Here is a 21,706-nt window from a genome sequence, read left to right on the forward strand (position 1 = left end):
GTCTGGATGCTCACCTTCCTGGACCTGGAGGGAGCGGGGAGGAACTTGGATTTCCCACAGGGCAGGAAACCCTGACTTCTCTGGGGAATGGTGAGGGAGGAGGAGAGGGAGTGGGGGGAGTGGGGGGAGCGGGAGGGTATTGGGAGGAGGGGAGGAAGTGGAAAGAGTGTTTTCGGATACTTGAATAAACATGTCTAACGGAAAAAAAAAAGAAAGAAAAAAAAAGATTTAATAACTAGCTAGGAATACATGTGAGCCGTTGGCCAAACAGTATTGTAATTAATATAGTTTCTGTGTGATTATTTGGATCTTGGCAACCAGAAAACAAAAACACAATCTCCATTTACACCTGGCAAGCGTCAAAGCTAGTTGTTCAGGGTAGTGTTAGAACCTGATGCCAACCCAGACCCAGACTTCATTTAACCCTAATAACAGAGGGTTGGCTTAGGGATTAAAAGCACTGTTTGCTCTGCCAGAAGATCTAGGTTCAATTCCCAACACTTACAGTCTTAGGGGATCCAATGCACACATGGTACACAGACACACATGTAGGCAGAACAACCATTCACATCAAATAAAAATAGAAGGTTAAAAAAAACTTTTTAAAAAAAATCGTAAATGAAGAGGTTATGTAGCTAATAGGAATAGCTATTGCTGCCCTCATGTTCATGTCTCCCACAGCCCCTAGTGAAATTCTAACCGAATAAGGCTGATGAATGGGAGGTGATGCAGTATGGGAGAGCTATGCTTCTCCTCGGTCAATGTGATATTTAATATACAGCGGTTCAGAATCTTGCTTTAAATGTCCAGGTGCGGCTGTCTGCGGGAGAGAGAGCTGAAAACTAACACAGCACTTTTGACGGAGACTTCATTTTCTTGTGTTTGAATACTGTACCTTGTGAACATATTACCTATTACAAAAAAAAATGTTCTTAGATGCTATAGTTTATGAATAACTCCTAAGAATTGATTGGGTAAGGGAGACATAACTACTGAGTTTGAACAAAATTGCTACAAACTCTTTGACACAAATTGGTGAACATGGTTGCATAGTTGATCATTTAACTTAGGAAGTGTTTATACTGCAATCCATCCTTTGAGCTTATAAAATTTTATAGGTATTTAAGTTATAACAGTTATTAAAATCAGGGTTGAAATTAAACTGAACTAAAAACTAGACTTCTGAATCACAAATTTCAAAATGAAAAAAAAATAATTCTAATTTATTCTAGTTTCTGTTGTTTCATCTAAAATATCAGAGTAGTAATTATAATCTATTAGTAAAATGTAATATTCCCAAAGTTTCATCAAATGACTCCTGTGTGGGAGCTCCAAGATCTCCGCCTGGCACAGTCTGGCCAGGGCTTGAAGGTTGATGGAACTGGAATAGAAGGGGTGAGAGAAACATTACAAAGCAAGAAGACATAGGGTTAGGTGCCAAGGCCTGCTTGTGTCATCAAAGCAATATTCAAATTAGTGTTTGCAGTGTCAGCAGCAGTGTAAGAGAAGTAATTGTACTTCTTCAGCCTTGTCTTACGGAATCAACGTTTCTGAGGTGAGGAACCACAGTACTCATATAAACAAGTTCCTAATGATTTGAGGGTTTGCTGAGGTTTGAAAATTTCTAGCTTCGTGTAAATGCTCTTGATAATGTATGTGTGTGTGTGCGCGCAAGCGCACGCTCGTGTGCGAGCATGCACGCATGCAGATGCTCACATACACATGTGTGTACCTTACAGTGACAGTATAAAATGATTACAATAATGTAACATGAGGGCCGGCTTGTTGGGGTTTCTGTCCAGCCAAGGACCCCACAGCCAGCAACAGGACTCCATAAGATTATAAACTGATTGGCTCATTAGGTTGGGCTACTTATTAGTTCTTATGACTTATCTTAACCCATTATTCTGATCTATGTTATCCATATGGCTTGGTACCTTTTTCAGCTGGACAGGTTACATGCTGCCTCTTCGGTGATCTGCGCGGGAATGGAGGAGTGAGTTTCCTGTTTTCCCAGAATTCTCCTGTTCTCATTGAATCACCTCTACTTCCTGTCTGGTTTTCCCGCCTATACTTCCTACCTGGCCAATCAGCGTTTTATTAAAATACATGATTGACAGAATACAGATAATTCTCCCACACCACAATAAGGCGGTGGTCAGATCTAGAAATAGAAATTAAGAAATAACAATTTGGGGGCTGGAGAATGACTCCCAAGTGATGAGCACTGGCTGTTGCAGAGGACCCAGGTTCAATTCCCAAGCACTCAGAGAGCAGCTCCCAACCATATGTAACTCCCTTATTGCCTCTGCAGGTACCAGGAAAGCATGTGGCTCACAGACATACATACAGACAAAACACCCATATATATTAAATTTTAAATTTATTTTAAATGATGTACCTGTATTCCAATATTCAAAGGTATATCAACCACATTGCCAATACTTAACTACATTTAAATATTGGCTTTCCATTCAGTGAGGAACATTTGTTACAAATGTAACTAGGAAGCTTCAGCTTATTCCCCCTTTGAGTACTGGTAAGTTCCATTTACTTGACTTCTAAAAATAGACCAGAAATAAAACTACAGTAATGCCAGGTCCATTCCTCCCCATGTACCCTAAAGTCAAGTGTACTTTGCAAACTGACTGTTTCCTGTACGGAGAAGGTGTTTGTGCCAGTGTGCCTGCCTCTCCTCTCTCTTCACAGGGCTCCACACCTATGGCCTCTAGCACAAGTCTAAGGAAAGCAGGAAACAATGATATTGCCAAGGACTTAAAGGCAGCTGTTTCCAAAACAAATTGTAGTGTCCCTAATAATCATATTAACATTTTATATAACCCAATTGTATTTTTGCCTCAACACATTTTATTCCAAAATGCCATATTCTGTTGTCTTACATGAATATGTTAAATGACATCTCAGTGCAAATGTCTTTTTGTGACAAGGTGTTTTGTTTTTATATCTCCCTTGGGAGAGAAGATTGAGAAACTATGCTTCTGGCTCAGAGTGCTTGGATTTCAGGAGTTATCCACCATATCCAGCCTTGACACATATTTTAAAGTTGTTTTACTTTCTCGACATTAATGCAAAGAAGAAATGAAAGGGATGAGCTTACAATTAATTAATATGTATGACTAACTTTATTACAATGTAGTACTCAGATGCTAGTACACTTTAGGAGACTCACCAGGAATGTGGCCATTGTGACACGTGTGTACTCACACCCAAATACTATGACTCACAGGGCCACTGGTGTGATAATTCAAAATGATGAGTCATTTTTGCTTTTGTGTTGTGGTTCCATGAAGGCTAATTTTCTTCTCATTTGCACAGTGGTTGAATTCCTGTAAAAGCTGGCATGTTATTAAGATCCTGTAGATGCCATTCTACATGACTTGGAATTAAATAGGGAGCTTGTGTTTTAATACATGGACTGCTGGCACTGATTGTCAGAGATTTTGTCCCAAGGAGTCCAAGATAAGGCCTTAGATTCTCTTGGTGGCTATTGTGGGTGCTGTGACTGCCTGGGGAAGTGGGTATAAAACCAAAGTAGTAGGTATCGTGTCTCCATTTCACGCCCAACTGTTAACTTACCTCACCTATAAAAATGAGTAGTGTCACCTTCAGTATGGAGGGGTCAGACAGTCTATAAAATAAAATATATTAGCTGTGCAAACTCATAACAATGACAGTATTCACACTTCAGAAGCATCTGCCCAAGGTCCTGTCGTGTTTTCCAGAGTGCACTGCTTAAAACCAAGGAAAGTCAGAAAGGGTTTCAGTTCTTTAGCTCACCCGCTACCCATCTCCTTCCCAAACTAAAAGGGAGCAACTTCAAAAGGTGACAGGATTCAGCCTCAGGCCTGTCCTAGGTAAAGGCACAGTTTGATGGGCCACTTCACTTTAACTGAACAGACTTGGCTTTTCAGCCACATCTGACGCTCCTTGTGCCTTCCTTTCCTATACCAACTACCAGCCTCTTTACCTCCCTCATGACTTCTCTGTGTTGCTGCTAACCCTTTTCCCTACTAAGAGTTATGTAGGGCTTTGTTTTGTTTCGTGTTTCGGTCACTTTTGGCCTTGGACTTGACATTGCTGGAGATCTCTAGCATTCAGTACTGAGCGGGCTCCTCTCCAAGCTGAGGGAGGGGGGAGCTCTCAGTCAGTCCTGCTCTATGGTTCTGAGGCTCCAGCACTGTCCGATGTTGAGCTCTGGATCCCAACCTCCTTGAATCAGCACCTCCTATTTCCACCCCGTGCCACTGGGCATCCCATCTCCTACCTTCACCCTCCAGCATCAGGGCTGCAAGTATTGGACCCACTGTCTCACCTGTCCCATTTACTACCAGTTCACAGGATTTTAGGGTATTTTCATTCTAACTCACCGGTCTCCTAGAGACTATGGCCAGCATTTTTTTTTTTCCCTCTAAGCTCGGCCAGTCAACCTTGGGCTGGAACGCTCATAGCGGAGTTGGGAGCCCCATACCATCCAGTTGCCCAAGAACATTACCTGTTCAGGGCAGACCTCCCCCAAACCCCTCAGAAGCTGTCCTCTTGCTGGTGTAGCCCGCACCCTCTCGGAAGCATCCGCAGATCGTGAACCCCACGTGCAGAGCGCCAGCGCCACTCTGCAGGGTGCGGGTGCCCGTGAGCCAGCTAGCCAGCGAACGAGCACGAGCAGAGGAAGGTGGGTGCGCGAGTGAGCCCGAGAGGGAGGCACCTCCGGAAAGGGGAGCCACGCGGCTGTGCTGGCAGGACCGCAGTGCCTGCCACCTCTCTGGAGAAAGCCCTCACGCACGTACGTGCACACGGCCAGCAGGGAGAGTGCGAGCCAGAGCTTTTTAGTGCAGGGCGCCTTAAAGCGATGGCATCTGCCCTCCACAGCAAAATCCACACGCCAGGAACCTGCGCGAGCTCTAAAGCCGACGCCCGCGCTGGCTCGGACTGGAGAATGGATTGTGATCCCGAGATGCACGTGAAAATGTGCAAGAAAATCGCTCAGCTCACCAAGGTAAGGCGCGGCGCTGCGGGTGGACCACTTGTGCGCCAGGGGCACCCAGAGTAGAGGTGGGAATGCGGACGCACCCCCAGGGGAGATCCTCACTGAACCTCAACAAACTTTGTCTGGGAGACCAAGGGAAGCTGTCCTATAGCTGGGTGAAGTGACCTTCCAGAGACAGCATTTGGAAGCAGCAGACAGGATCCTTGCCAAGGAAACTCCCGCAGCCTGCTTGCTGAGCAGGTGGGCTGTGCTTTCTCAAGGTTAGAGTGTGAGAAGGTGTGTGTGTGTGTGTGTGTGTGTGTGTGTGTGTGTGTGTGTGTGTGTATGTGTGTGTTCATGCTCCCTTACCAGTTCTCTATGCTCTACAGCTGGGGAGATCATGTGAGCCCTATTTAAGCACGATTCATTTATTCCTTCACTCGACAAATATTTGAATCATTTGTTGAGTGCCATCAGCCTTGTGTGGCATCCTACTAACCCTGGAAGACAGCCCAGGGGACTTACTATCAAACTGACTGCAGGCATGTGTAGGAATGTAAGTGGAAAAAGGAGGGATTCCGGGTATAACTGTGGGACTAGAGAAGACCTTGGGAGGTCAGCCAGCCCATCTCCCTACTTCATCTCAGGGTCCTAGTTGAATATATTTAGGCTGTGTGTCTTGAGATGTTACCATTGCAGGTTGTTAATCCCTTGCAATTCCCCAATTAGGAACAACTCCTCGCAGATCCTCTCCGTATGTCTGTAAAAGAAAAATGTCCGTTCCGATCTTTCCTATTGAGTTTGAGTGGATTAAATTAGCAGTTTACTTGGGATTTTTCTTTTCGCCTCGAACTTCTAACATAGTGCCCACAGTAGAAGACCTGCTCCAGGTTTTGTCCAGAATGGAATGAAGGATGCGCTCTACTCTCTTTCTTAAGCATCTTCCTTACACTTTCCACACCTGTCCTTTAGAAGGATGGACAGGCACCCTTACCGCACTGCTTTGCCAAAGGAATACAACACAGGCTTGAGACAGAACAATAACTATCTTCTCCTGTCCTGCCATTAACTTCTTCATATTCTTTGCACACACGCCTGTCTCCAAACAGTCGCTTCTTGGAAGCCTTGCCTTGTGCCACTATGTAACCCATACTATCTTATAGCACTAATAATAAAACCTACGTTTATTGTTTAAAATTCATTTTAGTACCTGGAAAGGCGATTATAGTAGATGCCACCTTCCCTGTCTTCAAAATGCTAAAATGTATTTTTTGAATGGAAGCAAGATTTGAGATAACAGGAGAAATTTAAAACACATACAGTTGCTACATGTGATAGTTCAAATGAGGAGTCTGTGGGAATAGGAGCAGAGTATGCCATTGTGTTCTGAGACAAGGATCATTTTTTATGAAAGAAATTATCCTTGAGTTATAATAGTGATGATTTATTATCACACCAGGAGTGTCTGCTGTATTTAAAATATTAAATCGTTTAAAATCTTTTTATTATTTTTACTTATGTGTACACATGTGTCTATATATAGACTCCATTGGATGGGTGTCCATGGAAGCCAGAAGATGTGGGCTTCCAAGAAGCTGGAGTTACAGATGACTGTGAGCCATCTAATGTAGCTTCCTGGGATTCAAACTCAGGTCGCCTGGGAAAGCAGCAAGCACCATTAGCCACTGAGCCCTCTCTCCAGCCCCATAAATGGAATATTCATGCCATAAAACCTCAGCACCTCCCTTCCTGGCTAGTAGAGTCATTTTGGAAGAGAACTCTTAACTGAAAAAATGCCCCCATAAGCTTTCCCTGTAGGAAAGTCTGTTGTGCAGTTTCTAATCACAGTTGGAGGGCCAGACTGACTGTGGTGCCATCCCTGGGCAGGTGGTCTTGGGTACTATAAGAAAGCAGTCCGAGCAAGCCAGCAAACCTTCTTCCATGGCCTCTGTTAAGTTCTTTCCCAGACTTCCTTGAATGATGGACTACAAACTGTAAGATGAAATAAAACCTTCCTTGTTCAAGTTGCCTATGTGATAATGTTTTATCACAGCAATAGAAACTGTAACTAAGACACAGTCCTTTCCTCTGTAGTATGTCAAATACATAAACAGATCACTGCGGTGGGATTGGATAGTGATTCCATTCAGTAATAATTATGGAATACCTATTATTTGATAAGTCCTGAAGACCCAGCAACATAGAAGGCAAACACCATCCCTGGTAATCAACAATATTTTTTAGAGTATATTCTCCATTACAAATCACGATTGATTCTTGCTATGTCGTGACTCTCATTACCACTTTTCATGCTAATTGCTTAAAGTAAAAATTTTTGTTTCTAATAAACCACTCTTCTTTTCTCTGCTATTTGTACAGTGCATATTTCCCACATTTGCACATTTAATTATTTCCATGAGTTTTTCTTTGATAGGTGAAATGAATCCAGGTGATTACTGATATTCTTCCATCATATTTGTGGTTTTTAACCATTTTTCTCTTCTTTAGTCTCTATTCCCATGTTCTGTAAGATTAGTGAAATGATTTATATTCTATTACTGGTCTGAGTGCTCAGGACTTTATTCAACTCAGCCTTAGAACTGTCTTTAATATTTCAATATAGTTATTTAACTATGACATTTTCTATTAAAGTTACCTGAGTGGATTTTCCAACAACAACAAAACTTTCTTTATGTGTCAGTGAAATTCAACCTGATTTTAGGCAATGATGAATAAGCAAAGTCTACTTGGAGAACAAGTCCATTTCTTATACACATTGAAATTTAGTTCCTATTCATACCTTCCCAGCAGCTTTTCATTCTTTTCTGTCCTTTGCAAAAGATTTACTTACATAATCATGTGTGTGTGTGTCTGATTAATTATATACACACATGTCTTGTTTGCACATGCTCCTAGCCATAAGAAAATGCCAAGTGTCCTCCTTTATCAATATGTTCCAATGGTACAAGGTCTCTTCCTGAACCAAGAGGCTATAGTTTTTATATGTAGGCTAGCACCCAGCAAAGTTCAGTTATCCTTTTATCTCTATCCATTTCAGAGTTGGTATTATGTCTTGTTGTATGGGTGCTTGAATTTGAACTCTGTTTCTCACAGTTGTTCAATAAACACTCTTAGCCACTGAGCCATCTCTCCAACCCAAATCTCCAGGTTCGTCTCTTCTGGGCATTTCATATAAATGAAATCATACAATATTTAATCCTTTATTTCCGGCTTTTTCTTTGAGGACTATCATGTTATCTCATCATCTGTAACATGAAGAGGCCTGCTTGTTGGGGTTTCTGTCCTGCCTGATACCCCACAGCCGGCAAGCCCCAAAGAAAATCACACAAAGATCTCCATAAGTTATAAAACTGATTGGCCCGTTAGCTCAGGCTGCTTGCTAACTCTTATAATTTATATCAACCCATTATTCTTATCTATGTCAGCCACACGACTCGGTACTCTTCACAGCTGGGCAGGTTACATCTTGCTTCTTGGTGGTTTGGGCAGGAGTGGGGGGAATCAGCTTCCTCCTTCCCAGAATTCTCCTGTTCTCATTGCATCACCTCTACTTCCTGTCTGGTTTTCCTGCCTATACTTCCTGCCTGGTCAATCAGCATTTATTTAAAACATGATTGATAGATTACAGACAATTCTCCCATACCAATAATCTATTCACACCTTTTATTGTTCATGCATGCATCTCTTGTATAGTTATCTCATGTTTTATTTATCCTTTTGCCAATTGATAATTTTGGAATCCACTTTTGTGGCTATCATAAACAATATTGCAATGAACATTATATATACATATGCAAATCATATGTGCCTTTGGATACAAACTTAAAAGAAAAATTGGTTGTGTCTACGCTAAATTTCTATTTAGCTTTCTAAGAAACTAGGAAGTTTCCCAAAGTCACTGTAAAATTCCCTTTCAATTCATGTTTTCAGCAAAATTTTTTAATCCATACCTCTATTCCAAATTCTGAAATGACAGTCAAGTACAATCCCAGGCTTCACTTTGTATATATCTTTCACACTTAATGTTTATTTTTAATTTTTAATTGATGTATAAAACCTGTATGTATTTGTGAGGTACATTGTGATGGTTCAAGTGTGTAATGGTCGTCTCAGAATAGTTGGGGTCTCCATCACCCTTTTTCTTTGTGCTGAGACTATTCAAACTCCTCTCTAGCTATTCTGAAAGACATAATTATTTGTTGTCCACCATGGCTACCCTGTGGTTCTCTGGAACATTAGAGGTATTCCACCTACCCCAACTTTACCTTTATATTCAGCACCATCCATCTCCTTCTTCTTTGCTCTTCTTAGCCCCTGGTAACCACCATTCTATTTTCACCTTCAGGGAATCAATCACTGTAGCTGCTATATGTAAGTAAGAACATGCAGCATTTGTCTTTCTGTGCCCAACTCACTTTGGCTACAATAATGCCTTCCAGTTCCATTCTGGTGCAGCAAATGGCAGGACTTTGTCCTGTTTTATAAGTGGATAGCATGCTGTTGTGTATGGATAACACATGTTCATCCTCCAGTGGATGCATCTCATGTTTTGGCTTCTGTGAATTCACACTCCTCCCTCTGTTTTCCTCTTGTTTCCTTTCCTGAATTGGCTTTGTTGTTAAAAATTGGATCACATTTATCTTTTAAGTTCCCCTTCCTTGCAAAAAAAAAGCCTTTGAAAACCGTTTTTCTTTTAAATGTGTTTATTATATGATAATTCATTTTTGTTATCCATCTGTTTCTCTTGCCGCTGATATAGTAACTGGCACAAAATAGAACCTTACTAAGTTTGTTAAATTCTATTGAAATTTCCTCCATATGTGAGGCTGGAGAGACGGCTCAGCAGTTAAGAGCACTCCTGCTCTTCAGAGGACCCTGACTGGATTTCCAGACCTACATGGCAGTTCACAACCATCTGTTACTGCAGTCCCAGGGAATCTTACACCCTCGTCTGGCCTCTGAGAGTACTCCTCACACATAGTACACATACTTACATACAGGCAAAGCAGCCACATGCATTAAAAAATGTTCTTCCCGTGTAGTTGGTTAAGATTTCTTTCATTACAATTATATATATATATATATATATATATATATACTGATTATATAATATATATATTAATCCTTAATTTTATGTATAGAAACATAGTGCTGGCAGTCCAATAAGTAAATAATCAAATGATCCAAAGTCCAAAATGCACATGAAACCACCTGGAGAGCTTTTAACAACACGGCCATTTGCTGGGTATTATAGCACAGATCTATAATCCCAACTGCTTGAGAGGCCGAGGTGAGGGAAGTAAAAGCATTGCAAGTTCATAGATAGCCCCAGCTACATAATGATTTGCCTAGGCAATTTAGTTAGCCTTGTCCCAAATTAGAATTTTAAAGAGCCTGGGGATATAAGTTAATGGTAGTATGCTTGCCTAGCATACACAAAGGCCCTAGATAAATCCCTACTCATACACACACACACACACACACACACACACACACACACACGCGTGTGCACACCGCTAGTTATAAACTTTACCACTAAATGCAATGGTGACCTTAAACTGGATTCTGCCCTGGTGATTTGTCATGAGGCTTCCTAACATGAGATAGAACTGTCCAGTTCCAGAAGATGACTTCCTATCCTGAATCTGATGCACTGTAGAGGGCAAACACAGCACAGTATACTGAGGAATGAACTGTTACCCTGGTAACCTGGAGAAAAGCAAGCCCTTCTCTAGCCTTGGAAACCAGGAAGTATCGTGAGGCAATAGGAATGATGCCTTGCATCCTCTGTCACAGGCTCTCACTTGAGGCCCTGTGCGCTCTTGGTTTAAAGAAGTTACACGTTTCATTACACCCTCCGACTTGACTCCACCTACTTCCCTGAAAATATTCTTGTGCTTGTAGGCGCTTGTTAGGGGACTGATGTTTAAGCGGTTGTACTTTGAAAACTACAGATCTGTCTTAAGCCCACTCTGTTGGAATCTTGTAATTTAATGATCTAACGCATGGTGTAATGTAAACACGTTCACCCCTCACTCTCCTCTGGATCACACCATAAGACGGTATAAAGTGCTTCCTAAGCTGAGTGTCCTTGACCTGACTAAGATGTTTCAACTCGCATCCTCTCTCTCCTTCCCCACCTCCACTCCACAGCTTTCCTCCAGTCTTTTCCCTACACAACAGCAACCAGAGTGATCTCAAATCCTCCTGTGTTGCTGGAAGAAATTCAAAATAACATGAACACTTTGAAAAATGGCCTCAACAGTTTCCTCAACAGTTAAACAGAATGTTGTAGGACCCGTTAATTACATTGCTGAGTACCCAAGAGAAATGAAAACACCTATCTCCATAAACTTTTTATGTGAATGTTCATAGAAACATGACTTATGTATGCTAAAAAATAGAAATAAACTAAATGTCTGTCAACCAAGGAGAAGGCGGATGAAATACACAAAATATATACAAAAATATATATACAAAAATTGGCAGTTATAAATGCTAAGAAATGCAGTTCAAATATGGTGTGGAGAGTGGCTAAGGGCTTTTTCCTCCCTTCCTCCCTCCCTCCCTCCCTTCCTTCCCTTGTTCTTCTTCTTCTTCTTCTTCTTCTTCTTCTTCTTCTTCTTCTTCTTCTTCTTCTTCTTCTCTCTCTCTCTCTCTCTCTCTCTCTCTCTTTCTTTTTTTTAAGAGCCTCACTGTCTCAAACTCAGAGATCCCCTTGCCTCTGCCTCCTGAGTGTTCAGATTAAAGGTGTGTGCTACCCTATTCAGTCTAAGGATCTCATCTGAGGGTCAAGCATGTTCTGAAGTGGAATGGTGATAGTTGTAACTCAGCATACTGAATGTCATTCTCTGTATAAGGAAAAGTGCCTGGTATAAAAATTCTATCTTGATAAAACTATTTAAAACAGAAACATAAAAGGAGCTATGCCTGTCTCCTTTTAAGATGTCGTTCTGAATCAATTCCATATGACTTAATCCCATAAAGAAAATGAGTCAACTTCTACTCTTCATGGCTACCTCCACAACCCTCGTCCAGATTTTCATTTCTGGCCTTCAACTCCTGCTCTGGCATTCTCTTTGATCACTCTCGCCCCTCATAATGTAGCAAGAACAATATTTAAATGTAAACCAAAGCTTGTAGCTATAAAATTTAAAACCCAAGAATGGTTTGTTTTGAAGTGAAATTCCAGTTTAACTTAGAATGAAATTTGTTCATCTATAATAATTTACTGTAATCACTGTGGTGGCTCTTTCCCGACACAGCAGTTCTCTGACTATAACATCACACCTAATGTGTGTCAGAATGTGAAATGTTGCCCAGAGGCTGGCCTGTGTGTCTGAACACTTGGTCCCCAATGTGAGGTTGTTTGGGAAGGTTATGGATCCTTTCGGAAGTGGAGCCTTGTTGGAGCAAGAGAGTCACTAGTGGAAGGTCTTAAGGTTTTATAACTAGTTCCTACTTTCAGTTTATTCTCTGATTCCCGAGTGTGGTTGAAACATGACCAGACAGCTTCCTGCTTCCTCTTTCATGCCTTCACTGCCCGGTGCCGTGTTTTCCGCAGCATGCTTACCTGGAGCCCTCTGAAAATGTATTCCAGAATAGACCTTTGCTACTTGAAGTTGCTTTTGTCAGGGTATTTTTTTTAATGGCAACTTAAAACTAAGACACATTCCATAAAACATCTGTATTATTCCAGTTTTAGTGTATTTCATATGAAGACTGAGAACATGTCACATATATGAGTCGGTTAGAGTTCTTAATGCTTCTAAACCATCCGCACCCACTTGCTAATCTTTTCATACTTCATAACACCTATGTTGATGCTGTATTGGTTTGTTTGACGTGTGTGAGTAGTGTTTCATTATAAGCCTCTCTTTGCTTTTGATCTGTCAGAAGCCTTCCATAAGAACTTCCTTTTCACATAAATATATAATTGATGTAATCTGGCATTAAATTGCACAATTACAAAAATAAATGAAGCTGGGATAAACAGGCAACTCTGGACCCAAAAAATGATGAAGGGTAAACATTTTTCTAAATGGGGATTGTTGGGGACTTGTGAAAGATCATCTGCTGCTTGTGTACAGAAGTAAATTACCATGGTAACAGTTTACTAAGGGAGAACTGGGATAGCCTGAGTAATCCGAATGATCACAATGTTTCCTTGTCCCTGCCGGCATTGTGGTTGATTCCAGTTTCTCCTCAATATAGTCAATAATATGAAGGTCTCTCTTTTGGCTCTCTGCCTCTGCACACTTGCCGGAACCTTTCCTGCACATGACTCCTTTAGCAGAGCTTACCTTTGTTACAAGTTGGTACATTTGAAGATGGGGAAGATTGGAAGGAAACAACCTAGAAAGAGAAACGTTTAATGATGTTTCAAACAATCCAAAGGAAAACATGTCCTGGGAGCCTGAGTTGTTCATAAAAGGTTATAAACTTCACCTTTTAAAAAAGATATCTATCGCAACTGTCTTCTCTCATAATCCAAACACAAGAAATATTTCTATGAGAGAAATATTCTATAGTTACAGAGACAATGCATCATTTTGTTGTGAATTTGTTTTGAATTTTCAGACAGGGTCTCTCTATGTATCCCTCATTGTCCTAGAAGGCACTATACCAGACTGGCCTCCAGTTTACAGCGATCTACCTGCTTTTGACTCCTGAGTGCTGGGATTAAAAGTGTTCAACACCACCATGTCCAGTTTACGTCTTTACTTTCAAACTACTTTGACATAATCACAGCCCAGGCTATTGGATCACTGAACCCTATTTGAAGCTACTTAGTGTACTGTGAGCTCCAGGGAAAGAGAATATACCTGGAAAATGCTCCTAGGTAAATTAAAATATCAGAGAAACAAATGCTTTTCTCATATTTCACAGACCCACTAAAAGCACACATACTAGAAATTACCTGAGAGGCAAGTCATTGACCTTGGTCTCCCTAGAAAGCTTTTTTCTTAGCTGGAGAACCTTCAAAGCAGGGAGCAGAAAGACCCACTTTTGCATCTTTGGTATCATCATTGAGAACAGTGTCTTTACCAGACTTCTGAAGCATAACAATGTTTTTTTTTCAAAAAAAGGTTTTTCCTAAAATTATATTCCCATGCCTGCTGAATTCCAAATGAGAACTGTGTAGCTTTGCTTCCTGACCACTAGAATATTGTTTAGTTGAAATATGTTTGTAGGATCATCCAGCATTCTTTCTTGATGTGTTGTTCATGGATATGGCTTTCTCTTGATACTAGCTGCAAAAGACTAAAAAGTCATGCACACGCGCACGCGCGTGCGCGCACACACACACGCACGCACGCATGCACACACGTCATGTCAAATCCCTATTATGAATGCTTGGAAGAATACTGGAGGAGGGGAATATTTGCAGCTATAATGAGGCATTGAGATGGTGCAGACTTACGTTGCCTGACTGGGTCCTAAAGTTCATAATGTGCATCCTTATAAGAGAAAGACAGCAGATGATTTAAGATAGAATGGGAGAAGGTACAGAGGACAGGGAGGACACACGAAGACTGAGGCAGGATTGTGGTGATGCACCAAGATTAAAGACTGCCTGGAGTGACCAGAAAGTGGAAGAGGCAAAGAGTAAATTCCTTGTAAGGCTCAGAAGGGAGCAAATCCTGCAGTCATATGGACTTTTAACTTCTGTTTCCTAGAATTCAAAGAGAATAAGGTTGTTATTTTAATCTTGCAAGTGTGGGGTAATTTGATATGTCAACCACAGAGAACAGACAGTCTTCTCTATTTCTCTACCATTACCAAAGGCATCTTCCTTCCCAGAACACTACTGAAGTTCTTTGGGAGTCACCAGCCATGGTTGGAGAACTCATATTTTAAGTGTGCTCTTAAGTGACAGTACAGACTACAGATTGATCGTTCTTTGAGATGATCAAGTTTTGTTGTTGTTTTCATGGGTGTTTGTTTGTTGTGGTTTGGTTTTGAGCTTCTTCCTCTTTAAATTACCAATAGCCTCTAACATGCTTCTGGGAACTCACTCATCCATGTGAACTAATGGCTTTGAACTGCAAGACAAGGAAGATTTTAAGACATGTTTAGCCCTACCGTTGATGCCAGGGGCCAGGGAAGTACCAGTAAGATCCAGATTAAAGAATGGACGTGGAAGCAAAATTCCAGTCTGAACAGGATGCTAAGTCACTCCTGGGTACCAACTCACTGTAAGCACTAAGCGATGCACAGATGGCGGAGCTCCTCAACCGCAGGCAGTACATATGCTTCCGCGCTTCGGTGAGCTGTTCTCTTTTAGAGGTGCAATTTGGAAGAGCCTTGTGGAGTAATATGTGATAATAAATATGCTGCTCCGTGAAGAGGGAAACCTCTGATTAACAACAGGCTTTTATTTTACTGTGTAAATATGCAGATTTGAGCCCAGAGCTAAGTAGCTCCAGAAGTTAGAAGATTTAACTCAAACCATCACCCCATCTTTCCCCACTTGTTCTCGTCAAGCTTTCACATGGGCAGTGACCAAATGAGCTTGCAGGATGTCAGTTTCTTAGTCTCTGTGTCTCTTGGTCTAGTTTTACATTTCGCAGGTTAAGTTGTCATTGATTTATGGCAGAAACCTTTGTAGATAGTGGCACATAGATAGGCGCTAGGGAATAAGGAGATGAAGGCATGGTGCACTCAGACTCTGAAACCTAGGTTTATCTAGATCAGAGTTTGATTAAAGGCAAGAGAATGAAGAAGAACCTGTTTCTGGTTTTGTTCGTTTCCCTGCTAGGGCAGCCTGTCCTTGAAAAGCATGCCCCTCAAGCAGCTGCTATTCCTTGCGCTTGCAAGCTCATTAATGGCATGTTCCCAGAGACCCAGAAATAGCAAATTCCATTAAAAGGCTTATCATTAAATACAATGCATCTCTTTCTGTAGGAGAAGGATGGCCTCTGAAAAAGAGTCCATTAGGGCTCTAGGCTGGAAAATTAGGTCAGCTTTCTTTTAAGGGAGAAATTAATACAGCAGGCAAGTGCTAGCAATACTGCCAACATTCATCTTGGAAAACTCTTCCTCTCTGTGTTGCCAAAGTGCATTCACCCAGACTTACTACTCCTATCTTCAGCCACAGGGAGCAAGGCCCATTTGTGGGAGACTATCAAATTACCTGATAACAACCTAAATAAATAGAAGAGGGAAAATTAGAACCAAGCATAGGCTCTGATCTCTCTCTCTCTCTCTCTCTCTCTCTCTCTCTCTCTCTCTCTCTCTCTCTCTTTGTGTGTGTGTGTGTGTGTGTGTCTTAAATGTAATCTAAACCAGGACATAGAAAAAGCAAAACTAGCTAATAAATGACCTCTCTCTCCTTTAGAGGGTCCTAATGTCTGTCTCACTGCTGAATCTAGCGATACTGTCACTAGGAAAGACCAATGAAAAGAGATTATTTTCAATGTACCACATCAGGGTTTAAAAGGACTACCCATTGTCCAGTTTCCTCCTTGCCACTTAGACACGCTGAAGCAGAGAAGGAGGAGATCTTGTCAGCTGAGGCCAACGGTCAGGAGGAAAACATACCAAATAGAAAGAGAGGTGGAAAATGGATTTAGAAGTGCCATCAATACAGAGTCTCAGAAGTATAGAAAACACACAAATGAGTCAGGCCAGTGTCTGTAGGGGGAGAGTTGTCCAGCTGTGTAGACTGGAATAGTGGGGGCTTCCATGAGATGGAATGGGCAGGAGTCAAAGGAATTGACAGTAGTAGACAGACTCCAAACTTGGAATGAGGGCATGATGACCCAACTTCGTTCTTAGCAAAAGCAGTTAGTTAAGGAACTTGTAGACTATTAAAGCAGGTGAGAACTTTGTAGACTGGACAGTTGTGCTAGCTCAGTAGTCAAGTCTTTACTTCCTCTTACTCCCCTCACCAGCCCAGAGGTCCTTCCTCATCCCATTGAAGACAGGCTTCTTTCTGAGACTTAATTTGTTCTCTGGAATATTAGAGAGTGTGGACCTAGACGAAGACCTCAAGTGAGTTTGTGAGGCTTAACCACTGCCAGGAGGAAAGTGAGTGGCCACTGTGCTGCCACCTGGTCTTAAAGGAGCAGAGCTGCACTCAGCTTCAGTTCCTAGCTAGAGTCCAGACATCCTGAATCCTAGTACTGAGAGCAGATCATTGTCCATCCACTGAAATCCTACGTAACCATAAAGGCTTCTTGGTGTCTAAATCATTGAATTTGGGGAGATGATTGTTGCATGACAGTTTTACAGACTGTCACTGATGTATTAAGTCTAGAACTCAGAAAAGATGCCTAGGCTAGAAATCTAGTTTTTAAAGTTATTGCCTCACAAGGGAGAGTGTGTTTATTTGTCCTTTCATCCCTTTACTTGGCAGATATTTTGTACAGATGTATTCTGGGAATTTCTTAGTGAGGAAGACACTAAGGTCCTGATGGAAATAGGTCTTGTGGCAACTTTCCCAGGAAAAGTGTTCAGAGAGAGATGAGAATACTATATATAAATTAAAAAAAACAACCTGAAATTTGAGGATTGCTGGCCCATGGCAAAGCCCCAAGAAGGAAGCTGAGACTCAGAGTGAAGGTGGTACTTCATAAGCCTAGGAATGAAGGAAGGAGAGCCTTCATAGAGGAAAGAATGCTGACTGGTTGGCTGTAGGTAGGACAAAGACATGAAGTGGATTGAAGCCTGTGAAAAAAAAAGTCATAAAATCAGAGTTGGTCATCGGTGACTTTACTGTCAATAAGGCAATGAGCCAGAATTGGAAGCGCCTGGTGCAGAGCCAGATATTGGCATCTTTATCCATCTATACAGCCTACAGCAAGAGAATACCACAGAGTGTGTGGCTAAAACAGCAAGTTTTTATTTCTCATTATTCTGGAAGCTGAAAGCACAAGATAGAGGCATGGCAGGGTGTTTTCTGGGGAGCACTCTCTTCCTCGCTTCTTGTTTCTTCGCATGGTCTTTGCTGTGTCCTCACAGGGAAAGAAGGCAGGTATTTTCCTCTTCCTACAAAAGGACACTACTCCCACCCTTGTGGCTTAATTTATCCTCAGTTACCTCCCTACGAGGAACCTTCCAACAAAGACCACAAGAACCATTCAACAGGTAAAAGGCACTTGCTGCTTGCCACCAAATCTGATGACCTATGTTTCATAGGGGAAAGGAGAGATCTGCATAGTGTAAGGAGAGGAGTGAACCCCACACCTTGTCCTTTTACTCACACGCACGTATACACACACAAACACACACACACACACACACATGCACACACAATGGGATATTATTACCTCCCTACGGCCTTGTTTCAAAGACACTTTGCTATGAGAAGAACAAAATTCAGCCCTTCACAGCATGAAAAGACTTGGTGCTAGCTCCTGCCTTACCACTAGGTAGATGATTTCCTGAACTTACCCAGGGCTCCTTGCCGTTGTCTGTTTATTATGCATGGTGTTCAGCTTTCTCTCCTGCCTCAGGGCTACTGCAAGAGAAAATGAAATGAGATTCCTTAAACCTCCAAGCTGGCTGCTTCCTGTTTCCTCATTGCTGCAGTTGGGGGAGTCCTTCCCGGGAATGAAGGTCTCCTGCCCTCTGTTGCTCTTGTTTCTCCTGGAGAAGGAAGGTATCTATACCCTTTGGCTTGTTGCTCCCTAGTAGGAGCCCTAAGTGCATTTACTTTCTCAAGTTACTGAAAGCCCAGACTGACAGCAAAAGATGTACCCCATCCTGAGCGCCATTGTTGCTGACCTGTGGTCCTGCATGGAGGCTAAAGCATCACTATACTCTTAAGGTAGGCAGTCTTACTGAGTACTTTTGACATTTTAAGCCAACTAATTCTTTGGAGTAGGTGCTGTCTAGTGTATATGGGGGAAGTTCAGCAGAATTGACCTTGACACTAAAACCCACAGCCCTTTCCCAGGTAGGACAACCCAGACTGTCTAGAGATGTTGCCATATTTCCCTCTGGGTGGCCAGTACAGCCTCTATGAGCCAACTAATGGTAACACATGATTTTGAGTGAGGTCCTTGTGTAGCAGGACTGAAATACTCTTGGCATTGGCTTTGAGTAAGTCCCAGTTTTCTACAGCAGGGGCTCAATACAAGTCCCAGAGTCCACTGGAGGAAGGGCAGTTCTTTCAGGAAGATCACCCAGCTCTTAGAAAACTTGCAGAGTATGGTGGCTCCTACTTATCAGTCAGAGCTTCTGAGAAGGACCTAAGGACTAGAGCCCCCTTTTCCCAGAAGCCCTTCAGGACTCCATGTGCTCTAGCAATTAAATGAACATTTCATGCCTAACTAGCAACAGCAAACAATGTTACAAGGATAGCCTGTGTCCTGAAGATATGTCTTGTTGTTGGTTTACTTGGAAAAACAGAAAAAAAAAATAGTGACATTCAGGATACCTTGGATGCAGGGAGGCCTAGATTTGGGTTGAACTCTGAAACTTTCATTTCCCTAGAACTTCTGTTTTTTGCCTGCAAAACTGATTAAGACAGTTCTGGATTGTTCTTCAAGTCTTCCTTGAGGTATTTCTAGACTTGGAAGATAATTTGTGTATGAATTCTTAATGATGCAAGCATTTCGTAAAATACTGAGATGTTTAGGGAACTCAAGGAGATCCAAGAGAAGGATCCCGGCTGTGTAGTCATGATGGAATAACATCAGCAGTTGCCATGATCTATCTGGAGACCCTGAAACTACCCACCAGATTCCTTCGATTGCTCACCTGACAAGTGTTGGAGCTGTGACCACCTTGACCTATGGAATAGTAACTAAATGACACAGTCACTGGCTGGACCGCAGACACAAGCCGGAGACTGGAAAATGATCTTTAAGAAGACTGATACCAAGTGCCACTGCTTGTTGAGCTCTGATGGTTTACAGAGCCACATCCCACCATTCCTGCAGAAAGATCTGCCATCCCAAGTTTCTATATTTGTGGTCCCTGGTAAAGTGGAATTCAGAAAGTAACCGCCAAGACACAGTGTTTGCAGAAGCAGGACAGTACATGGGGAAAAGGAGCTGGCCACTAAACTGCAACTATATAGTGAGAGACCCTTTCTCAACCCATCACCCTGAAATTAAACAAACAAGCAAAACTTCTGGGTGCATGGGTATTGGTCACACTGTATTCTGATTGCTTTTTGTCATTGTAATTTTAGCAGATGCACCTCTCTTGGATCCTGCCTAGGCCAAATCTAATAAGAGACTAGATTTATAAGTGTCATATATCTCATTTAGGGTTTGGGATTCATCTACGATTCTCATTTATATATCTGACTTACATATCAACAAGTCACAGACAGAGGTGAGACTGAGCATGACATGGGCTTTTGAAACCTCAGAGCTCACACGTCTTCCAACAATGCTACACCTAGTCTATTTCAAGTATTTCTGCTAACTGAAGACCAATCATTCAAACATAAGACCCTATGGGGACCATTCTCATTCAAACTAACACATTATACTCCTTGACTTCAATGGGTTAATAGCCACATCATAATGCAAAATACTTTTAGTCCAACTTCAAAAGTCCTTATAGTCTTTCACAGTCTCAAGACCACTTTAAAGTCCAAAGTTTCTTCTGAGATTCAAGACGGTGTCTTAATTGTGACTACATAGAAAATCAAAATGAAAGAGTAGATCACATACTTCCAACAATACACAGAATACACATCACCATTCCACAAAGGAGGAAAGGGGGCATAGTGAGGAAATACTGAACCAAAGCAAGACCAGCAGAGCAAGCTACAAATTCTGTCTTAAATGGTTCTTCCAATCTCCCACTTCTTTGATCTCTATTGACCACAACACTCTTCTTTTTTTTTAAAGATATATTTATTTATTTATTTATTATGTATAGAGCATTCTGTCTGCATGGATGTCTGCAGGTCAGAAGAGGGTACCAGATCTCATTACAGATGATTGTGAGCCACCATGTGGTTGCTGAGAATTGAACTAAGGACCTTTGGAAGAGCAGCCAGTGCTCTTAACCTCTGAGCCATCTCTCCAGCCCTCACACAAAAATCTTCTGTACCTGTCTGCAACTCTCTTTGGCGGGTATCCCACAGCTCTGGCTCCTCTGCCATCTTGGGACCTCCAACACAATCCAAGCTTCACCTTCAGAACTTCACAGAATATTCTCACTGGACTCATGCTGGGACTCCCCTGCCAAATGCCTGGGATCAATGGCTTTCCTTAACCACAAAGGAAGATTCCATAACCCCTTTCCTGTATCCTTCTTGACTTTAAATCCAGAATCATATTGCTGAAGATGCCATATTCTGCTGTCTGCTGGTACTGGAATCTGGCCCACACCTAGTTTGACATTTGCATAAGCTTCATCTTGTTAATGGTTTCCTATGCTGCCTAAGATTTTGATTTTTACAAGCTGCAGGATCAGCTGGGTGGGGTCTTACTGAAGGTACCGCTTCATTAATTCCATTTAGCCTCAGGCTTTCCTTTAAGCTTCTTACATCCTTGAATGTAGTACTTGACTCCAACGTCACATTCACTGGTGCTCTTTTCTTCTCAGACTGTACATTTTGTATTTCTTGTGGTGCCACTTGCTCTTTTCTGTTGTAGATCTGCATAAGAGTGATCACCAGTGGTTGGTTATTAGTCACATGGTTTGTGACATGGTCAGCACTAGGCGATCTTGAATCTCTTCTGCCTACAACATTAATCCAAAACTCAATTTAACCTCATGCGAATTCTT

General features: G+C 41.9%; 1 protein-coding gene across 2 annotated transcripts in view; it reads left to right on the forward strand.

Annotated features, from left to right (window-relative positions):
* Positions 1-4,716: 4,716 nt before the first annotated feature.
* Positions 4,717-21,706, forward strand: part of Fam184b (family with sequence similarity 184 member B) — a 94,816-nt gene continuing 77,826 nt past the window's right edge. Inside the window, exon 1 of one of the 2 annotated variants that reach the window (XM_085691916.2) lies at positions 4,717-5,014. In XM_085691916.2, coding sequence (XP_085548042.2) covers positions 4,868-5,014 — 147 coding nt within the window. In that variant the 5' untranslated portion in view covers positions 4,717-4,867. The remainder of the gene's footprint in view (positions 5,015-21,706) is intronic. The other variant, XM_048461671.3, reaches the window with a different exon arrangement.

The sequence above is a fragment of the Myodes glareolus genome, chromosome 8 (assembly GCF_982192425.1).
Source record: "Myodes glareolus chromosome 8, mMyoGla1.1, whole genome shotgun sequence".
NCBI classification, from domain to species: domain Eukaryota; kingdom Metazoa; phylum Chordata; class Mammalia; order Rodentia; family Cricetidae; genus Myodes; species Myodes glareolus.